At 34.4% G+C, this 23,822-nt stretch overlaps 2 protein-coding genes and 2 long non-coding RNA genes across 6 annotated transcripts; 1 reads left to right on the top strand and 3 right to left on the bottom strand.

Moving 5' to 3' along the window:
* Positions 1 to 5,876: 5,876 nt before the first annotated feature.
* On the top strand, positions 5,877 to 9,346 carry LOC124448298. 3 transcript variants are annotated; one of them, XR_006949007.1, is made up of 6 exons: positions 5,877 to 6,160; positions 6,426 to 6,550; positions 6,852 to 6,991; positions 7,490 to 7,697; positions 7,889 to 8,188; positions 9,097 to 9,346. It is a non-coding gene; the product is annotated as an uncharacterized LOC124448298 (long non-coding RNA). The 3 variants fall into 3 exon arrangements; XR_006949008.1 differs by lacking the exon at positions 5,877 to 6,160 and having other exon boundaries at positions 6,200 to 6,550; positions 7,607 to 7,697; XR_006949006.1 differs by lacking the exon at positions 5,877 to 6,160 and having other exon boundaries at positions 6,200 to 6,550.
* LOC124448296 lies at positions 6,853 to 7,999 on the bottom strand. Its single transcript, XM_046999311.1, is given in 4 exon segments — positions 6,853 to 7,028; positions 7,145 to 7,359; positions 7,361 to 7,391; positions 7,471 to 7,999. Coding segments are annotated over 4 exon segments (951 nt in total).
* On the bottom strand, positions 8,669 to 9,522 carry LOC124448299. The gene is made up of 3 exons (XR_006949009.1): positions 9,434 to 9,522; positions 8,835 to 9,311; positions 8,669 to 8,756 (listed from the first exon to the last, which is right to left on the bottom strand). It is a non-coding gene; the product is annotated as an uncharacterized LOC124448299 (long non-coding RNA).
* A 4,425-nt stretch (positions 9,523 to 13,947) lies between these two features.
* On the bottom strand, positions 13,948 to 15,560 carry LOC124448268. The gene is made up of 2 exons (XM_046999276.1): positions 15,283 to 15,560; positions 13,948 to 14,064 (listed from the first exon to the last, which is right to left on the bottom strand). Exons 1-2 carry the CDS (start codon positions 15,525 to 15,527, stop codon positions 14,007 to 14,009), a joined length of 303 nt encoding a protein of 100 aa, XP_046855232.1. The 5' UTR covers positions 15,528 to 15,560; the 3' UTR covers positions 13,948 to 14,006.
* Between the last annotated feature and the right edge of the window lie 8,262 nt (positions 15,561 to 23,822).

Raw genomic sequence — 23,822 nt, 5'->3', positions numbered from 1 at the left:
TCTTTCAGAGCAGCCAATATCAACGCCTTTGAGTAATCTGTATTTAACTGACGAGGTATTCGAACGTTTCCTTTGAAAACGTTTGCCTCATCTCGACGAAACCTCTCAATAAAGGAACGTATGCTGGGAGCACTGTGATCATTTGTTATCATTTCGGCAATCGGCACTGATGGATTTCCTTTCTTTGGGTGTCGAACAATAATTGCATAATAAAGTACTCTTTTGCCCATGAAATCTTGCACAATCGTTCCGGTTGCGTCCATGTATGCAATATCTTTCATGCATAAGTAATGCCAAAGACGCACCTGATCTTCATTCCACATATATACCCAAAGTGGACAAAATGAAATTGCTTGAACAAATCCTTCAATCTGTTTGGGAGGCATCTCGCGCTGTTTTTCTCGCTGAATTAAATCATCCATAGCCATCTTCAAGGAAGTCATGACGTCTTTGTCCAGCTGAGTTTGTTGTCTTCCTTCACTGGCTATTTTTCTCACAGTATCTGGAATTTTACCACATTCATTTCTATTTCCAGCTGCCTTTGCATTTACCGATAATCCCTCTTTTATTTCTTGGTACACTTTTGAAGGTTGGCCAGGTCCTTTGTGAAATTGATTTGCCAGTTGCTTACGTTTGTCACTCTTTATGAACCTAGACTGGCGCTCTCCAGCAGCGTGTTTCACAGATCCGTCATAAGTTACGGTAACTTTCTTGGGAAGAAAGTCTTTGCGAAAGATTTGCAATACAAACTTGCAAGAACAATCTGCAAAGATGCAGTGACCTGTAGCATTAAACACAATCGGCGTATTTCTTTTCTCGAATTTTCCTTAGCGATGAAATGCCTTTCGAATTGGAAGGTGCAGTAGGCGTTGGATTTTTCATGTGATCCATCATGATATCCGTCCATGGGCACCGAAGAGTGTTTGGTTTTTCCGTGGTAGGTCTGATCCTTGACCACTCTGCTTCACTCAAAAAATGTTGCAGACCTACAAACATCGGCTATAAAGAATGTATTTGGTCGTGGCAAATATGGGCAGTCCATCATTCTCTGGAAAGTTTCGTGCTCATCGGAGCAATAGTTTGATGTGTTGCAATTATTGTTTGGGGTAATATTAGCATATGTTTTGCCAACGTTCTTTTCTTTGGAAGACATCTCATACGATTCAACATCGCTGAATGGTGAAGATGTTGCTTTAGCACAAACATTATCCATATTATCTTCATCTTCTGATATTTTCATCGGCTCCCATCCCTCGCTAGAATCACTTTCACAAGTAGAAGGTCTTTTATCAACATTGTCAAGTTTTGCAAAAAATGCTGTGGGAGATGATACTTTTTTATCATTACAATCATCGCGCCACTTGCTTGAGAAGTCAGTCAGTTGTACTTTTTCCTCTTCCTTATAATCATAGGAATGACATTTTTGAAATTCGTCAGAGTGATAAATGACTTTCTCAATCGACGGACTACTTTCCATGCTGTAAGATACACGATCTGAAATACATATGTTTTCATCTTTTTCATCAATGCACGGTGAAGAAGGATGTAAAAGTACATTACATTCTCTGTTATCGACCACGTCTTCCATTTCTCCATGTGACTCCAGGACACCCTCCTCGTGAATATCATTTGTGCCAAAAACGTGCATTGGATCATTGTCATCAGTTTCTTTGTTTGAAAGTGACAGCAGTTCTTGTGGACGGTATTTATTGCGGGATTTTTTGCTAGCACAAATAGGACAGATATAAGATTTGCCGTCTATACAATTACTGTATTTTTCGAGTTGTTTCTTTGTTTTAAGATGAGGTAAACCAACGCATTCTGGATGATAAAACTCCAGACAACCTTCTTTCTTTTCATCGCACAAAATATAGATTCCAACATCTTCTTTTGACAGAGACACCATAGTTTTGGTTGTTCCTTTCTGGAGTATGGGCTTTCGGTATGCATCTTCTACGTTTTATGCATTTGTTTTCTTTATTGGATTGTGCTAAGGTTTTGACCACATTGTTGGTGTGTCTGCTTGAAACTTCTTTTTTTGAATCTTGTTTAATAGAAGATGCATCTCCATGTTCACTTTCTTTAGTGTAATGAATATCTTCAGTGAAATGCTTCTGGGTAGTGACCATGTCGAATTCCTCGCTAGCCTCATCACTGTCAGTCGCTGATTGGCCAAAATCATAATGGTCGTTTCCTGTGCATTCACCACTAAGAGTGTTAAATCGTCGGGACTTTAAAAAAGGCAAAAACTCGCGACTTGACGACGGGTGATGCACATTATCATTATAATTATTGTCATGGCTGGCTAACATATCTTCAGCATTTTAAAACATGCAAACAAGTGTATTATATTAAATTGAGTGCATCAAAAGAAACATCGATTTAATTCGAAGTATGGTCTGGATTACAACAAAGCAAATAGTACCATCATTATTAATACTGTAATAAACTATTTCAAGATATTAATAATTAAATATGCTTAAAATAAAAAAAGGCGATATTAATGATTACAACAATATTGAAATATTTACAATTCAACCATTACGTTATGTCTAAAGATCTAAAAATAAAAAATTTATATAAAGATTTATATTTGGGCACCTAAAATGGTTAGAATATTCTCTGAACACATGAGCAACCGATTTTAACTTGCATGAACCTTATATTTGTAGACTCAAGTTTCACCTGCCACCGCCACCCCTCCTCACATTACAGCAAGGATATGCAACATCTATTCGACGTAAATATTCTCTTTTATTTTAAAGGCTATAAGCATGCGTCCTATTTATACAGAATGTGAGACTTCCAAGATTACGCGTTTTCAAATCCCTGTCACATGCTACAAAAAAGGTGTGAGGTTCCTAATGACCTTCCCTCCTCCCCCCACCATACCCCCAACAGGAATGCTGGAAGCGCCGCCAAGAAGAACAAAGAAAAGAAATAGCTAACGCAGTTGATAAATGTGCTACAATACAAGGTCTCCATAATCAATGTTCACTGACGTTACGCTCAAAAGATGAATTGACTAAAATTGATTGGACTTAAATAGCCAAATATGTAAATAATATGCCAAAAACAACGTTTCTTGGACATTTAGACATTTCAGATTAAATTTGAAGTTGAAAAATACGATTACCGTCAGTCCCAGATTTATGGAAATGCATTACCCAAATCAAAACTTTTTGCATAAATCATTCCCGATAGAGTGTACATTATCAATGGATTTATTTGCATATAGCCACTTAAATACCTTAATTAAAAATTGAATTATTACATAATTTAGTGCAAGTGAGGCATATGTTGCCTATGGTATGGATACACGCAAATTTTTATGGAGCTAATCCCTCAAAAATAGTGTAATAGCCTTAAAAACAAAGTTAAGCTATGCACACATGTGGGTCCAATAACTATCTAAACTATTCTGCATTTACAAGACGCCCTTCATTACATTGCATGTCACGTGACTGTGCTTATTGAGAAAAGTGAAGTCCGAAAGATCGTGCATCGAAAACCATTTTTGCTGTGAATACTTTATCCTCAAAAACTCTTTTAAAACAATTTTCAGAACTGTACATATTCCACCCAACCGATAATTCAAAACGCTTGTAACTTTTGCGTTTTACATAAATAGGTTAGCGATATTTTCGACGATGTAACTTTTATTTCGTCTTTAAGTGAGGATTAACGCTTCATATAATGCAACTATATATCGATGAATTATGCAAGGTCTTTGTCGTACTGATAACATCACGAAGTACAAAATGCTATAAATTTTCCATCACAATACACTGAGCGAGCGACGTATCAAATACAGCAAAAATACAACAATCTTAATAACTCAAATGACAAATTGCATTTTAATTTAAGTTCGCAGAAAATTTTTGGGCTTGCTTTTGCTTTGAATAATTCTCAAGCACAAACATCGGTTATCAATCAGCGCATGCGCAGAAGATATCACAAATATTCAAACGGTCATTACGTTTTGAAAAATAATTAATTCGTAATCTTTACACAAACAACCAATCAGAAAGTTTAAGATAATTTTCAAACCGCCCAAAATTCATAAACCGTTTACTGTCAAACGAATGATCAATACATGAAATTAAATATCCTTTGCGTACCTCTAATCGCCCATGCTCGATTGCAGATCGCATGCCATTCCGGTTATCGTGCCAGCGAAGATATAGGTTTTTCCGTGCAAGCAATTTGTTTCTAATCCCAAGTTCAACTAAAATTTCCCCCCAGAAGCTATTCGACTTTCTGTAAGAGTCGTTTTGGTCGCCAGACACATTTGACATAGCTGCAACAATTGCATCCACGTCAAACGTGTATTTCGATGGACGACCAGCAGTGCGCTGAAAAGCACAAACAAATGCAGTGAATCATAAAGGACATGAACGACAGTAAGACAAGAAGAAGCGATAACGTACCTTCATCATTTAGCGTTACACGAAAACGAGAAGAGCACAAAAGATTTAAATATAATCCTGAATTAACTTTTCTCGCAAAAGTAATAATTGCTTCGATAATACAGGAAAACCGTTGACATCAACGATTCAACGGTCAGTCAAGAAAGACGCAAACTCAGGATACGACAAAGGTTTTAAACCGTGAAATTCTTAAAATGACGTTTGCATAAATTAGCATAAACTCAACAATTCGACGAAATAAATAAGACACATATGTTCTAATTATATTGCAACAAATTATATAGCACAAAAGTGTTGTTCTTTTCATAAGCCGTAGATTCTCTCCTCGAACTTGTGCCACGATAATCTGAACATCTTTCCAATCTTCAGAATCACATCTTTAAAATGGTACCCAATGAAAAATGATTGCAGCGCGTTTACCACTACTTCAAAATTAGACATAAGTACATCTCATTTAAATAACGCACAAATTAATTAACGCAAAAAGTCTCCACATTTCTCAAGCTGTAGATTCGCTCCTGGAATTTCGGCCACAATAATAAAGACATATTTGTAATCCTCAGAACAAGATCTTTAAGACGATACTAAACACAAGTAAATTGTAGCGTGTTAACTTCATCAAAATTAGATATATATAAACATGTCAGTTAAGTACCGCGAATATTAATTAACGCAAAAATGCTCGACCTTTCCAAAGCTGTAGATTCGCTCCTGGAATTTCGGCCACAATAATAAAGACATATTTGTAATCCTCAGAACAAGATCTTTAAGACAATACTAAACACAAGTAAATTGTAACGTGTTAACTTCATCAAAATTAGATATATATAAACATGTCAGTTAAGTACCGCGAATATTAATTAACGCAAAAATGCTCTACCTTTCCAAAGCTGTAGATTCGCTCCTGGAATTTCGGCCACAATAATAAAGACATATTTGTAATCCTCATAGCAAGATCTTTAATCTGATACCAAATACGAGTATATTGCAGCGTGTTTACCGTATAAAAACCGTACTATCTTGAATCCTGTGGTACCTTCACAGTCCACTTTGCATGGCTGTAGATTCGCTCCACGAATTTGAGCCACAAAAGTAAAGATATATTTGAAATCCTCAGAAAACGTACTTTCGGATGTTACCAAACACAAGTATTTTCCAGCGTGTTTATTTCTTGAAAATTAGGCCTTTTTAGATGTCAACATTTATGCATTGTAAACATCGCGCAATTATTTAACGTAAAGAGACAAAAGCGGAAGTAGTCTTTAAAAGGCTGTAGATTTGCTCCAAGACTTTCGACCAAAATAAAAATAGTATAATCCTTGTCTAAATAACTTGGTCTTTACAACGGCACCAAACACGTGTGCATCTTTTGCTTTTTTGTAGCAAAAAATACGGTTTTTTTCTATTTTGTTTCTGAAACTGATGTTATTTAATAATATTAAAATGAATGTGGTGTCAACTTCACACTTTATGCTAATTTTGAATGTTGTGGTGAATCCTGTGGTGAATGTGAGGATGAATGTGAGGATGAATGTCAGGATGAATCCTGTGGTACCTTCACAGTAGTATCGTACAGACAACTCGTGCGTCTTGTATGGGACTTTACAGGCAGCTCCAGACATTTGCCACTGCCTTGTTGTAACAACAAAATACGGACGACATTTCCGAACAATAAGTGTCTTCCTTACAAAGGATTCGAAGAGGATGAGGACATATAGCAATGTAAAAAGGTGATGGAAAAAGCTATTATAGGTGGTATATTTACAAAATTTACAAATATACATTTATATTATTGACAACTGCCCTTCTTGTGACCTTTCATAGGCTTTGCACATTTCTTGCACAATGGATTTCTTTTTTTAGCTGTATGCTCTTGACCTGTACCAAGCAAATCTTGTCATTCTTCATCTGTGCATGTGGGGGGACAGTCAGTGTTAAGTTTACGTTTTCGAGAACGAAACAAGGTAATTGCATCAACTTTTGCTTGCTTTTCAGAAAGCATCATGTGCATTGGCTCTGGAGTGTGTCTCCTCAATTCATTTTCAACTTCTTCAAGCTTTTTCCTTGGAGTCTTCAGCAAAGTGTCATAAATTTCTTCAACATATGCTTCAACAAAATTGGTAAATAATCCATTAGTGTTTTGTAAATACAACACATGCATTTAATTTCTCATGCTCATCAATTAAACTCACAGAAGTCTTTCTTCACCCTAACATTTCGTACAGTTCCTTCTCCCTCCTTATACTTTGGATATGTGAACCGAAGACGAGTTTCGCCATCAAGTGTAGTCTTGCTAGCCCTCCGCAAATTAAAGTTGAAATGTAATGCTGCTAAGATGGACCTACAATGAAAATTATTAGTTAACTTTATTTCATTATCACATAATCTTTGTCTTGAATTTTATCAAACTGTGATTTTTAGTTTACCTGCAATACATGCCAGAATAAGAGAAATGAATCAATTTTGGTGCGAAATGATTAACAACTGAATGGTATCCCTCCAAACAGCTGGTCTGGGCAACAGAAGATGCTTGTTTGATAGCTTTAACAAGTTTCTTTTTGGTAAGTGCATCTTTCAACTTTTCATAAGCAACAGATCCTAGATGAATATTATTCCAACTATTTGACTTACTTGGGTTTTTATCATGTTGCTTAGAGTTAGCATATTGAAGTGAACAAATGTAATGATATTCTTTTAAACTCAAAATATTGTACCCTTTGTTAACCACACTCTTGGCTTTAGGACATCACTGTGACTGCATCTGCTGTAAATCTTATTTGGGAAGTCTTTGTGTTTATTCAAAATGTGATAGAAAAAAGATTCAAATTTGGCCCATTTAACTTCTCCAATTCCAGATAAAGTAGATGTAGCAGCCAATAGAAATGTCGTGCATGCTTTTCTCCATCTTCCTAGGATTTGGCAGTCTTTTTTTTGCCAATGTAATCATGATCTTCTGAATCTCTATAAGATAAGAATAACATGCTGTTGTAAACGATTTTCACTGATATGTCATGATGTAGGTATATATATAACTTAATACTTTTTCCAATGTGCCACAGGTCATAGAAATGCTGGATGACTGGTTTCCCCAATTCTTTGCACAGTTTTGGACATTTTTCCCTCATCCATTTGGCTATGGTGGCATGTCGATCTGATACGAATGTTGTTATTATTAGGCCAGTTGTAAGGAGAAATGACATGGCCTTTTGGTGACCAAGAGCCTCCATAGCTGAACTACTCCCTGCTTGGTTTGCCTTTGACAAAAATGTGAGTGACATATGTTCAAGTATTTGGAACAAATTAATTTTATTGTTAGCCAGTAAAACTACCTGTACAACAACCAAATGAATGATTAATCCAATTGTGCAGCAAAATATTGTGTATGTGCCATACTTTGCTGAATGACCCATACTGTCATGCCGCCCATCTCCTGACAATACAACTTCTTTTCCTTCTAGAGATTCCAATATCTTTTTTTGATAATTACGCCAATATAAAACAATGGAAGGAAACAGAAAGTGTCTCTGGTGATAATAATATGCGACTTCACTGTAGCTGATCAACCCCATGTTCTTGAACACTTGAAGTACCTGTACAATGCCATTGGTTTATGGAGTACTGAATATCTGTGATTGAGATGATACATTGCTACATACTTCCTCACCTTTTTTACTGAAGCACCTGCACACAAAATAGCAAAACTAAGCAAAATATTGCCAGCTGGAAACTTTCCAAAAAGATATGGTTGACTTTTCCAGGTAAAGCTTTCTTTACAGTTACTGCACTGACTTTCAATAATCAACAGAGTGCCACAACAACTTGTTTTCACTTTTGGGTTGGGGTGAAAGCAATGATGACAGTGTTGAAAAAGCAAAAGTAGCTGAGAAAGGAAAACAATTCCCTTTGGCTCATCTCTTTTGTTTGTTCCTTCATTTACTCTGATAATGAAAGAAACATTACTGTAAATGCAGAAATTATCACAAAACTTGTTACACATACACGCATAGAAAGCGTTATTTTAAATTACCGATTGCGAGTTAAATTATCATCATCGTCTGCAGTGTTCTCATATTCCCTCCTCAACTGCTCAGGCTCCCAGAGAGGGTCTGTATTGTATGGATCTTTCTGTTTCGTTTCTTCACTATCACACATATATGTGTCCATATCCTCCATAAGTTCTTCAGAAATCTGGTCTAAATTACGACAAAGATGTAGTGGTTTTTTTATACATGCTGTTTTTGTTGAAGTGTGAGCCGTTGATATTTTAACACTAGCCTTCGTTTGCATCTTGTAAATGAACATGTTCTGTCGTAGGATTCTTTTTATCTGAAAAAACATTGAAATTTGTTTTATTACTATAGTCTCCTTTTGTGAATTGAAACTTTAAACGTAAATAATGTATACTGGGGTCAGTTCTCTCATCGGTTACAGTTTCTCTTGCTATTAAATTAGTCGTCCGTATCCATTGCGTTTGATTGATAGCTAATTTCGTGTGCAGTTTTGTAAGTTCTCCATGCAACATCTTTAATTCACTATCTTTTTTCTTGCAACTCTCACAGGACGCCGTAGCATGATCCTGAAAGTTTAAAAATGTCTACAAAAGTTATACAAAAATATATTTCAAAGATACAAACCGGTTCATTTTCTTTGTTTTCCGTGTAATTAGGTGCATCGGGCGTGATCTGTTGGTCCTGTAAGAATATTGAGGAATAGTTGTTTTACGAAGTGCACGTATGTGTGAAGAGCAATTGTTGGCTTTACGTATGCATCATTCTCAGATTGGTCTGGAATTTCAGTTGTGCCTTTTTCTTCTTGAAAATAGCACGAATCTTCTTTCTTCATGCATGATACAGACACTTCATTTTGTATTTCCTTTAAAACCTTAGTATAATTGTATATTATATATTGAAAGTTTACCTGGATGTATTATTGGTTCTCTCAAATTGTGAAAATTTATCATCTGCAATATGTGTAAGTATATAATAGTTGTAACTTGTGCTAACCTGACGCCGCTCTCTTGAAGTTGTTGGTGTTGGCGATTTCTTCCAAATAGTAGGTACGGCACCAGGTTTGAGCCGTCTAGTCATACCACCCAAATGGAAAAACGCTCAAAACAATCATCCGAGAAGTGATTCGAACAAATCATAAATCGAATTTCGCGCGAACTCGGATTAAAGTTTGCGCGCTTCGTCTCAACAAATTTAACCCAAATTCTTCTTAAAGACTCGTCGTTTGGGCTTTTATGTAATGAAATGCCTGTACTTCTATCAGACGTATTACTGCAATCTTGCACGACACAGCGTGTTGAAGGCATGTTAAAAAAATTGAGTTATACAACCTTTTATATCTCTATTTGTATATAGTGTTATATTGTAAACAGCCGCGTGTTAAGACTATGACGTCACAAGCACCTTCCTTCTTGAAAATTCAAATATGGCGCATTTTAATGGCGGCTCTTAAAGTACAAGTTTTATCGCTACGTAACTCGAGCAGCATTAAATACATTGCGCTAAAATTTCGCCAGAAGAGATTTTTTTACATACACTATTAATCTATGAAAAAAAAACGGTAGGCAAAATTTTCGTTTTAGTACCACTTTAATGAAGTTAATACTAATCTAATTTCACTTGCAGGTGTGTGCTAATTAGCATAATATCATCACAGTACATGCAAGTGTCAATTGTGGTATTTGATATTGCTTAATACGTACATCCTTCCTTAGATAACTACTTGACTTTTCAAAGATTAGCTATAGGCATGTTGTTTTATAGAAAACAAGGGAATTATCATTGGTTTAAAATTCACAGTTAACGTTCTGTTATATTTAACTGAGTTACGCTTGCAAGTCTGGATTTATATTCGTCAGTAAAAATAATTACAATAATACACTATATCTACTTATTGCTGTTACTTATTGTTTCCATTCTTCTTGATTACGGGGGAAACAACATAAAATTTGAATAATAATAATATCAGTATATAATTAACTATGTTGATATTTGACATGTGAGACGGCATGTGCTTACTTTAATTTGGGCAAATTCGGGCAAATCAAATACCTCGTACGTTAAAAATTATAGTTATTTTTGTGGAAAAATAAAGAGACGGAATTACTAAAAAACCAGATTCACTACACGAACATTAATTATTTTTTCAATTCTCGGTAAAAACCTGTACTCCATTTACGGAGCGCGCAAAGAAGGATGCTAGTTCTTCGACTAAAATTTCTTTGCAGATGCTGTTATTTGTAGACTGGCAACTGATAAATTTAAATTATGTATTATTTATGAAAAATAAGTTTCCTTTCTGAGCAGACTCTAAAAAAAGTTTTCTCATATTACTCATATATATTCATTACATACATAATATTCCTTATAATACTGAAGATGGCATTATGAGATGTTGAAACATGTTTATTTTAAAAAAACTTGTCGTTTTTATTAAATGCGCAAAGACTTTTCTCTAGTCAAGTACTTTGTTTGCCATAAGGACTTCTTGACTTTGGTTTATATCCGCCACTAGAAATGCTACGTTAATGTCTCAATGAGACAAAGCAAGGATACACAAAGAATTAATAATATTTTAGATGTAAAGCAAGGATGTAAATTTTAGAAGTTTACTAACTAATAATTCAAAGCAGAGTTAGATTATGAAAACTATTAAAAAAATAGTATAGTTTTTTCGCTCGGTTAGAATAATTCACTATATCTACTTATTGCTGTTACTTATTGTTTCCATTCTTCTTGATTACGGGGGAAACAACATAAACTTTGAATAATAATAATACCAGTATATAACTAACTATGTTGACAATTGACATGTGAGACGGCATGTGCTTACTTTAATTTGGGTAAATTCGGGCAAATCAAATACCACGTGTGTTAAAAATTATAGTTATTCTTCTGGAAATATAACGAGACGGAATTACTCAAAAACCAGATTCACTACACGAACATTAATTATTTTTTCAATTCTCATTAAAACCGGGACTCCATTTACGGAGTGCGCGTAGAAAGCTGCTAGTTCTAGACCGTTTGCAAAGACCTCCAGATCCTCGTACGGAGTATCCGTAAGTGAAAAAGATAAGGTCTTTATGGCGATGTGCATGTACAAGGTGAAATCCTGAAATTTTACAATTTCAATTTTCTTGACAATATACAAAAGTTGGAGTATGATCTATAATTTCTGTATTAATATGTAACTCTTAATCATTCCATATGATTCTCTTACACTGGTCTATGAAATAGCCTGTATTAAAACTTAAGATGCTGAATTGAGCCCACTTATTTATCCTCCATCGTGTCTTGAAACATCCCGTGAACAATAAGTTCATTTCGAGTTTACTTTTGATGTCAAAAGCTGATCTTGCATGTCGATTTTTCCACGTCATGTGAAATAAAATTTTAGCCAAAATGAGGTAAATGGGGACAAAAATTCAAAGAAGATAAAAACATTGATGAATATAATACCAAGTTAATTTCAATTGCAGGTGTGTGCTAATGAGCATATTATCATCACAGTACATGCAAGTGCCAATTATGTCATTTGATATTGTTTAATACGTACATCCTTCCTTAGATAACTACTTGACTATTCAGTGATTCGCTATAAGCATGTTTTTTTATAGCAAACAGGGGAAACTATCCTTGGTTTGAAATTCATCGTTAACGTTCTGTTATATTTAACTGAGGTGCGCTTGCAAGTCTGGTTTAATATTCGTCAGTAAAGATTTTGTCTTTTTTTCTACTTAAGATTTTGCCAATATTTCTTATACACATAATGGGAAACCTAAATTTTGAAGAAAAGACTTTTTATTCCGTTTGGACTTGCAGTGGCTTTAGTACTCTTTCAATTTCTGAGCAACATAAGTTCATTTGTAAGCTAAGTTAGAGCTTATGTCATGAAATCATGGACGTTTTTAATATACAAGAGGCTTAATTTAGTCGTGTTTTAGAAAGCCTTTTAATGATGACTCGATTTTCCTGTTTCTTGAGTGCTTTTATAAAGAGGGCAAGAATCTCAAAGAGGAGAAATACACGTCCTGATGAGATTCAGGGAGTCCTATATGGCACAACGAACAACATTGTCATATCAGATAAAATAAATCTATGCACGCAAATAAATGGTAAAGATGCGATTTATATTTACGATGTATAGCTGTACGTGTACAACAAATCGTTGACATCAATAAACATAAAACAAACTATTACTTTGGTTGATGTTATGCTCGATTGCTGAGCTGTTAAGATTAATATTCAGCGAAACCTGATATTTAAGAAAATGTAGGGCTTGTACATATAGTTATATTTTCACAGGCTCGGAAAACGAAAAATGCTGCAAGGAAAAGTAAATGTCAATATGAGAAAAATTGAGTACACACAGGAATTGTTTCTTACTTCTCATGGCAATGCATACAAGGCAAAATACCAAAACTTTACTATTTCGATAATTTTGGCAGTATTAGTTCATTTGTATATTTAAAGCTGATCTTGGAGCCTATGTGATGTAATTTGATAAACATTTAAGCCACAAGTACATAAATTTAACAGCATGCAATGATTACTTTTTGCCATAATTTGAAGGAATTTCTTGCTTCGCTTGAGTATTCCCCGAGAAAGCATTTAATAAACATTTTCAACTCACAATGTTATGCCGATTTTTACCAGACCAACATTAAAAGTTTAAACAACTTTCAATCATAAAATTTTAAAGGGGAAATACAGAGTTAATGTTAAATCAATATCAACCACGTGTCTTCGCTGTTATTTCATGCATACCCTACGTCAGGGGTCTCCAAACTTTACAGCCAGAGGGCCACATGAACTTTCATCAAGCATGTTGAGGGCCGACGAACCGTATACCGCTGGTCAAAGAACAAATATTTTAATAAAACGAAGTACATTACACAAGCTTCATTAGTTAAGAAAATATTTATTCAAAATTTAAAGGTTAAATTTCAATGAAGAGTAATATCATTACAAAATCACAATTAATCTCTTCAGTTTTGTCAATGTGAGTGGTGAAATTGGCTTTCTTAAGTGTCTCTGCGGGCCGGATTGAGAGGCATGCTCCCCCAGAAAATTTTGAAATCTAGACTCTCGGAAAAGCAAATTCTTGCATTTTTAATGTAGAATATAACAATATTTTAGTTATAATCTCATCTAAAAAAAATTCTAATATCGCCATTTTTTTAATTCTGTTCGGATAAAAATTTTACTTATCTTGTGGTGTCTGATGTAAAATCAACGCAGTTTCCGTACCTTTCTGTAATCACAGGATTGTTGCCACAGGAGTGAGAGAAAGATGAAGCATGTTATTTTTCAGTGAATAACCAAAAGACAGTTCACTACAAAAAAATAATTCCCCATCTTTGTTGCCCCATCAAATGGTCTTTTTCGAAAAGCAGCGAGGATGCCTTTTGTAACAGCCATAAAGATGGCAAGACTAATAAAAGCACTGTTCAAAGGTGATCTTCTTCCAACAACAGCAAAGATGTTTATCCAATAATCGTAAAGTTGGCAAGATTAATAAAAACAATGTTCAAAGGTGATCTTCTTCCAACAGCGACAAAGATGTTTATCCAACAATGGTAAAGATGGCAAGATTAATAAAAGCAATGTTCAAAGGTGGTCCTCTAAACACAAAGTAACAAAATGATTTTTGGTGGATGGGATTTTTTGATCTACCAAATAAGAAGGTGGCATCGCAGCACAACGAAAGATATGGACATAGTCAATTGCACTCCCATCAACAAAATCACTTGGATATATTGTACAATTGAACATTTTAGCCAACGAATCCCAATTTCCTTTCACTTCAGCATCATTAGTAATTGGGTAGTATGACTGAATAGCACACTGGATTACTGTGGACAAAGCAAACATACACATCAAGGGTGAAAAGGTGTAATTATTCGCTCTTTCCACTGCTTCTTGTAAAACTGCTGCAATTTCATTCGCATTTTCTAAAGAGGTTAGAGCTGCATTGCATATACACATGGCAAAGGCATTTTTAAGTGAAGTGAACGCACCATTTTTATGCTGGGACTCGATGAGAGGATGGGTAGATTAGTATTTTGCATTCTCAAACATTTCAACACTAGTTAGGAATCTCAAGTAAATAGAGAGAGTCTCATTCCCAACTAATGCAATAGAACATGCATTGAACAGAAAATTCCCATTGGCTAAAGTACTAAAAGAAAAATTAGTATTTAAGTATCAATGGCTGCTTTGTTATACCAAGCTATACCTGGAAACAAATCTGCTAGACTGACTCTGACATTAGAATAAATAAGGGTAACCAATACTGTTAAAGATAGACTAATAATATTGAAATTGAGAAAGCTATTTTCTCTTTGTGTTAATTTGGTAACATAATGATAAAGTCAAAGTCACAGGCAGGTAGTCTAAGATTTGGAACTAGTCTAGGCATGTCGAACAGGATTCAGACGACTTATTGATTCCATCTACTATAGCATCAATATTCTATATAAATCGCGAAAGAAAGTAACAGTTATTCAAAATGATATGTTAGTTTCTTTAACCAGGGGATAACATAAAATGCCAGGAATACAAGGATAATACATTATTGATTGGGTCAAATTTTAAAAAGACTAGCTTTGACTAATATTGAAGTAAAACATTTTATTTAACAGACAGTAACAATTAAAATTATTTAGGCCGTACATTAGACAGACTGAGTATGCAAAATAATGACAGCTTTAGACATATATTTTACATGATACACTAAATATGAATAGCTGAAAATTAAAGGATTGATCATATATTTCAGGCCAAGATGTCAAACGTAAATAAAAATATAAATTAATACCCCAATACATGTAAATTCTTACCTAACAGGGACATTGGGTCCTGATCTTTCAATTTGGCTTTCAGGGAACTGCAGTTTTGAAAATGAACAAGTTCGTAGCATAATATCGCCAGTAGAATTTATACGACGAAGCCTTTCCTCGTTGATTATTTTAACACAGTGTTGTCTCAAGTTAGACAATTCACCAGAAATAATTTCGCAAGCGTTCTCTTGCTGAAAGGTTTGGACGAGCTTTTCAAGAACATCGATCTTTTTAGAAGTTTCCATTGATCCTAATTGCTGAGTAGAAACAGAAGTAGCGTTTTTCAAGTCGACAAGAATCGAGCAATTTCATATGACTTGTATTTATTGCGCAATCAAAATACATTCACCGTGGCTCACCGTGGCGCACATGACCAAAACGTTCCCTGTGATTGGCTTGCAACGCTGCACCGTGGCTAAAGGTTACTATATTTAGCAACTATTGCGAAATTTTTTGAACGCTGACCGTGGCTCTTCATTCTGAGATTGCTGGCTCGAATTTACGAACATATTCCGAGCATATTCATGGCGTATTCGGCAAGATTCGAGACGCTTTCGGTGATTTTACAGTTCAGAGTTTAACTGGATGATAATACTATTTTAACAAGACGTTTAATTTGAAGTTTTTGTTCTGTTAACACAAATTTTTGACAAAAAATTACAAAATTCATTCAATTTTTGCTTTTGATCGAATTTTGCTGTATTTGAGCAAAATTTTTAATCATGAAAAAGTCAACCCTGGAAAAACTTAAGTGGCAGAATTCTGACCGTGGCTCAAGCCACTTTCGCCATGGCCTAGATCCGCCCCTGAGTCCAATATGTCCGACACCCAGCTTCAAGTCAGGCACTAAGTTGAGTTATCCAGTTTTATACATATCAGTGTGTAATACGTTAGCTATGCGTCAACTGTGAAGTGTCTGTCCACGTACAAAGATAAAGCAATAGTTGTATGCAATTAGCAAAGAATCATCCGTGGCAGAGTCCAATGAACATGTTCTTGACATGAACTCGATTCATCACTGTACAAATAAATAATTTATTCTTCACAAAACTTCATAAAAAGCAATAAATAAAAGTAAAGACACTCTTCAAATAAAGGCTCGCAAGCGATCAAAAATATCAATTATATGACGTTCAATCAAAAGGTATTTGTAACTTGTTCTTTGTACTATCAATACTATGTACTGTCTGGTATATAGTCCAATTCAGTATTAATAACAATGTTTATGAATTATTCGTTGTACTCATGCAGACTTACAGTACTCTGGTTATTTAAGTCAAACACTGAAAAAATGAATTTATTTTGCTTTTAAATACTGTACGAAGTGCAAACATTATGTCTGTGGATTTACGATTTTAGAACAAGTGAAATATGATAAGTGTCAAACTATAAACAGGAACCACAACATCCTTGCGATCATTTGCAATGCGCAAACGTCTACTTTCAAATACTGTATACAATAAACACAAAATCGCCAGAAATAAAGACGTTTAAAGACGTAAACAGCACTGCGTGTTGGCTCTAAATATCTAATTATGTTAAGTTAAACACCATAATACAAGAGTCTATATATGTAATCTAATAATACATGTCATAAACATATTGATTTATCAGTTGTGTGAACAACGACATTTTAGACTCGTCAAAAAACATTTTTGAAAACATAGTTTTATGTGAAAAAACCCGGTAAAAGTCAAAAGAAATATAAAAGACGCTACTTTCCATGATGCGAGGTTTATGACACAGTTATGTACCATGCAATCTAAGCTAGGGCTTTCGAAAAATGCAGAAAGGGTTAAGCAATTACTTGGTCATAAAACTAAAGACCATTTTCAAATCTTGAACAAGTTTAAGGTAAATAATATTGAATATGTAATCTTATTTGAACTATGTTGATGAAATCTACTAAATTCAATAGCTATACAATTGACAGGCTACCAATAAGTGCGCAATACGTACCTAGTTTTAGATTTATCAGGCATTGAGTATGTAACTGTAGACCATGAATATAGAACATATCTGATATGAGCTTTGAGACGCTGAATATTTTACAGTTCTTGCATATAAACTAAAAGAGTCTAGCAAAGAAAGCAATAAGATACTACTTTGAGGACAGTATTTTTAAAATGCTCGCTATATTTTCTAAAGCGCAATGCTTATAGACAGCAATTTTTTTCTCTATAGTTAACTTCTTTACGTACTTACTTACTTACTTATTGCTTATATTTTGTCAAGCTAAAAGTAAAATAAAGACCAAATATATCGAGCGCAATAAGGCAGGGGTGCGAATATGGCTTTAAAATAAATTACTTCAACACATCAATTAGTTGTTTTTTATCTGCAGAATTTCATAACTCATGTTTTACTTATAAAGGTGTTAACGTTTTGAATTTAAAATTAGCAGTCATAATTTATTTGCCCTTTTATTCACTTACTACTGCGTAAGAGAAATCCATTAAGCAGCTTATACGTAAGTTTCGTTATCTTTGTGCCATTTATGGGCTTTCTGTTGTTATATATATGAAGGAACAGGCTGGATATAATCTTTATCAATTCCAACTTTTGGTGAATCAATCCTTTTAAACCGATAAATATATTACTCCATGAATTTTGTTCGAATTCCATTTTCAACTGTACGTAGTAGAGGACTAAACGTGCTTCCTCCAGATTTGCTATGTTCCAATTCGGCCAATTAAAAAGCAAAAAATTTATTGGTTCAGCTTACGTGCAAAGTAATGCGCAAAAATGGAATTGTACGAGGTCTTAGTAACGGCTTTATTGCTTACAGTTGATGTTTTTGGTTTTTTCTCAAACATAAAAATTTCAAACATGGCCCTACAAAAAAATACATTCACTGTAAACCAGCTGCACAAATAAACGCAACAAATAACTTGATCGTGGCTTTCTACAAACTAAGTGCATATATGACTAGTAACAACAGCTGCGACAAAAACTATTATTCCTAAACCAACTGCATCGCATCCATCAAAGAAAGCAAATTTATATTTCCCATATTCAAATTAGTTGATTGATTCAGCAATAAGAAGTATAAGCATTAATCTTAACGTAAAAACTCAAAGATTCCACCCAGCAAGAACATGAACAAAAATTCTTTATGATTTTCAAAAATATTTTGAATTTTACTGCTCTTTTCTCTTCTATATGTTTGTCTCTCATAAATCATCAGGTATATATGTTCAACCATTAAAGTTTTGTTGCCTTGTATGTCAATAGCTTAATAATGAAACACTTTGTTTTGAATCAGTGCTCTTACGCGCTTTGAGAGCTTTATGTTCATTACTCTGTATTTTAGTATGAGCATTTACCGCAGCGGATCCAGTGTATTCAAAATGAAGTGTTTTTCGTCCCTGTTTACGTCACTAGGACGTCATGTGAGATAGAGCGCACGATATGAAGATTTGTTCGAGCTAAAATTTCACAGCGATCAGTTACAAAAAGTTCCTTTCGACACTTTATTAAAAAATTATGGCTTCTACAAGTGAAGAGCATACAACAAGAGATGATGTTGGAGATGAAGCAGCAGTTCTGGGTTTTGCTAAACACGATGAACAAGATGACATGATGGAAGAAAGCGAAGAAGTGCAAGTCACATCAAAGAATTTGAATGTGACAACCGCCCTTTGTAGGATGAGTAAAGCAATGACTGCACTGAGTGAATCACTCAGGTTGATGCAGCAAAGATCAGTATACTCAACAGTACAATCTACTTGTAAGAGGAAAGCAAGTGCTTTAGTCTGGTCATGACGCAGATTGTGAAGTCCTGTTGGCAGAAAACGAAGAACCTGCGACCAAGCGCAATTCTTAAGCAGAACAACTAGCAGTGGACCCATTGCTAGAAGAAATTTCGCAGACTCTAGACGACGCTGAGAAGACTTCACCAATCATCAACATGGCGTAATGAACAAACTTTTCATTTTATAATAAACCAATTGAGGCGAAGAACTTTGGCAATGATTTAATTTCTACCATTTGTGAGACATGAAATGTGAAATTTCAATTATATTATTTGGTTATTAGTTATTGCTCGTGTCCACATTGCTTTAAAATCTCACATGACTTCCTAGTGACGTAGAACAGTGACGAAATGGAATTAGAAAATTAAACGAGACTTGCCTGAAGTCGAAGTTTGATTGAAATTCTATGAGCTACTGTTCAGGAACTAGGAAATCAACAAACCAACTAATAACTTACTTCTTTTCAAACGATGTTAAATACTACTTGCCTCCTAATATGTATGTGGACGCCAGCAAATTTTTAAAAACTGATCCTGATGTCACGTGCTCTATCTCCCATGACTTCCTAGTTGCTGAACAGTAACTCATAGAATTTTAAACTTCGACTTCAGGTAAGTCGCATTTAATTTTCTAATTATATCTCCTCAATTTTAAACTCAAATTACAGATTTCAACCTCAATAATGGAATCAAGACAGCTGATAAGATTGTGTTGAATTTCTGTGGAGACCCCAGTAAACCTTCTGTCACCAACTATATCACATTCTGCTAGTCTACGGTGCAGTCGACGTTCAAATGCAGAATCAAAGTTAGCAAAACATTCGAGCAGCAATCTATAATTACTTTTGTTCAAGCTACCTTCGGACTCATCGTGATCTCTAAATGGCAACTTTTTTTGATAAATACAGCACTGCCTCAGTAACAGTTTTTAAAATTTCTCGATTTTTGCTTCCTATTGACGAAATGGGGGATCTATTGTGTTCTCTAATAACTGGAGCGGCTATCTCAAGCACGGCTTTCTCAAGCGCGGATGTCGGATGTTCTCAAAAAAATGGTGGAATTGACCTATTTCCGCTGAGATTTACTGATATTGATCGGTTTTCAGAAAATTTAATGATTTTTCACTTCCCCTGAAGAAGACGTGAGACTATGTATGTTTATGGCAATCGGCAAGAAATTCTATGATGAAAATCAAGGTAATTCATGCCAGCGAGTAAACCGTGGTTGCTGTTTATCTGCTCCTGCGAGGGAAGCTTTTATAACTACCGAGGAAAGAGCTGTTTGTTGGCTGCATATCAATGCAGATGTGCGACGCAGCAACGTTTATTACATAATCAAACTTGTTTGCCAGATTAAACTTTGTAGTCCAGACAAACCAGACAAAAAAAAATACGCAAGGGCTTGTCTCTACGGTTGCTGCGAGAAGTATTAGCTCATTCTGAGTCATTCATTCTCATAACTTTTTAGCTTTATTTCATGTCAAACGGCCTTTTGGTTTTTCGTCACAATTGTAGCATTTGTACTTGTTCATGCATGCCGCTTTTTATAAATGAATAAATCGTCGAAAGTTATTGCTTCACTCAACACGTATGCTATTCTGTGATTATTTTTCATTTGAATTTCAAAAAGATTCAAATTATCTAGCATAAGAGATGATGAATTACTTATGTCATTAATAAATGAAAATAAATATTGTATATATATTAAAAGTAACCTTTGAGATTTTTATGGTCTTCTGAACTAGACATGCACCAAATACTTGTTAAGTTCTTGAACATTATTATTTTATTGTATTGATTTATGAAATGGACAAAAAGTAAAATAATCATTTAAACACTTGTGAATTATAGTATAATGGTGTTTAAATTATATTCGAAGACTGTAATTTGAATGATTAATACAGTTTTCACTTCAATAATAAATCATATATACCCTTATTAACCATTAATAAATACCAGTTGCTTTTGGAATTTTCCCCTTTTAGTATTTAACATACGGAGTTGTGCATTCAAAAATGATGTAGATTAGACAGACATGTAAAAGTTTGGCAAAAAAAAACAAATGAGTTTTCTATCCTTTAATGCAAGAAGCTTAAAGGCTTTTCAGAATTTAATAAATTGTACTACCTGTACCTCATCCATATCATGAACAGACTTGAACAAAAAATTGAAGAAACACTTGAGAAAGTCAAAAATTTTTCCAGTTTTTAAAAAAGCAGGAAATGAAGCAAATGGCACATGTCCATTCTAATAAGTAAAAAGACGAAAATGTTTTTACGGCAAAAAACTGAAATTAAGAAGAACTATATAGTACTAAAACTTTAAAGTTTTCACCACTGAATCTTAAGTGCTTGAATATAGCATGCCTTAGATATTGGTAACATTTAAACAACACTCTACTGAAATATTTTAATAAATATATGACATGATTTTACCAAAAAAGTGTGTAATCAACCATCAGTATCAGTATTAATATTTACATAAACACAAACTTAATAATGACCATTTTACAGATTTGTTAAGTGACACTGCATTAAGCATCCAAGCAGACACAACCAACTTGCCTTTCCATCTTTCTTTGGCACCTTTACTTAACTTTCAAATCATTCAAGAAATCCTTAGTAAATCAATTGTGTCCATAAAATTAGATCATTATCAAACAACTGTTGAATTATTGTTTAAATTGTGTTGAAACTGCATCATATTCCAGAAACACTTTTCAATCTGATCATTTCTTCATGTTGTCAGTAAATAAATCAGAACAACTTCTGTTCCATTTTATGATTACTGTTTGAAGTATTTCTTCATGTTATCTATCCACTGAGCGAGAGGCTCTTTTTGGCATCAGCTATCAGTGAAACTACTTTGCAAATAGAAACGTATAAACAAATAAATAGAAAGGTATATTAATTCAATTTTATAACCAAAAACAGGAAAGTATCAGTATATTTGGAACGTAAGTCAGTGTTTTTAAATACGGTCTTCCAGATATTTTGGCTTTTCAAGTGTAATTGCATTTTAATCTTTAATGAACAAACTAAACAAGCAAATATCTCACCTGTGAAAACGAGATTTCCTTTTTGTGCACATCGCGCCATCCATAAAAGAAATGCCAAAAAAGATATCGCGTTTGTTTGTAAAAAATTACATACAATTTACTATAGACATAAGGTGGAGGTCGTGAGTAATTTTGTTCTGCGAAGCGAACATTTCAGGGGAAATAGGCCAATTGACATCCATGTTTTTGACAACATCGCCCCAGTCCATATAGCCCTTCCGGTGTATTAAAGAACTTAATGAGTCTCACTCTAATATAAAATCTGTAAAATCGGTACCAGTCTTTGTTGCGCGGCCAAATTACTGGCATCCAGTAAATAGCAGCAAGTTGACTATAATGTTGTATTCCTAAATGCGTTAATCGACATTGATTGGTTAAAGGATTTTCTCATAATCACGCGTGACCTATGCAATCTCACACCATAACTAGAGTGATTAAGTATCACCTACTTGGTAGACTGCTGTAAGGAAAAAAGGGAAAAAAAGGAAAAATAAGGAAAAATAAGGAAAAATACTTGTACTTTAATTTTTTTAGGTACTTTAATCTGAAGCTATTGGTTAAGAAATGAAGTAGATAGCACGACCCTAAAACCATGTGACTTTTTCTTGAAGATCGATTCTGTAAAGCGGGACAAAAAAGAATAGTCTTTTTATTTTTAGCAACGTACCTGCAAATGCCAAGGATATGGAGAATGCCAAAAAGATGATGAAGCTTTTGAAGTGCATGTTTACGCTGCTAAAATAAGAAGTTTGCAATTAATATTCAAAATTGAAATCTTCGGAGAAACTTTCATTTTTTATGCATAAAATTGAAATCGTATAAATCACTAGCTAATTAGTTCAAAAGGAAAGTGACTAAAGAAATGTGGAATCGCTCAAATTAATCAGGTGCAAAGAATTTCACAAGCTTATCTTATAATGACGATTTTGTGAATGCTATCATGCAAAACGTTTCGTAGATACTTCTTCTTGCTTGTCCCCTTTCGACAAAAATTTCTCTGCAGATGTTATTATTTGTAGACTGGCAATTGAATGTTTCAAAGACATTGGCAACGGAAGTTTTTATGGTATATTTTTGAACCTTTGTGATGTCTAACAACTAAAATAGCAAAATTTTTTTTCAAAAATATTTTTTGCTGAAATATTTGCAGCAAAAGTTTTATAAATTTCTCCATCTTATCATCATAATATTTTTATAAAATTATCCCGAGCTATAGTGACGTCATTGTCTGTTAAGTAATCAATATAATATACTTTGTGATTGACGGCGATACAACACATTTAAAGCATATTTTACGTGTTTTTTTGCTGCAATGGATGACGTACACGAAAATCAACCGGGTGAGTTTCTGCCCTATATTGATATGAACCTGAAGTGAAGGCCGAAACAAGTGAAGAAAACGGTTCCGAACAGGAGAGTGAGCAGAGCGACTTGTCCTCGTCGGAGGATGAAATAGATACTGAATTTGAGAGAGAAAATTCTTGGATCCTTCAAACTCTTAGTTGGTGTAAGTGTGGACATTGTACTTTGTCGAAAAAGGCAATCGAGTGTTTTTGTTGTCTCGAAAAAGCGCTTGAATACGATGAGTATGAGGCTTTGCTAGGCCAAACAGAAACTCAAGGAGAGTATTGCTTGACAACACACCAAGAATTTAGGGACAATATGCTGTCAGAAAGTGTTTTAAAGATAGACGTGTGTCGGTATCTTGAAGAAAACTGGCCCCTGTCTG

The sequence above is a fragment of the Xenia sp. Carnegie-2017 genome, unplaced genomic scaffold (assembly GCF_021976095.1).
Source record: "Xenia sp. Carnegie-2017 unplaced genomic scaffold, XeniaSp_v1 HiC_scaffold_23, whole genome shotgun sequence".
Classification (NCBI taxonomy): Eukaryota; Metazoa; Cnidaria; class Anthozoa; order Malacalcyonacea; family Xeniidae; genus Xenia; species Xenia sp. Carnegie-2017.
The sequence above is the reverse complement of the archived record's forward strand: the minus strand, read 5'-3'. Positions and strand labels throughout refer to the sequence as shown.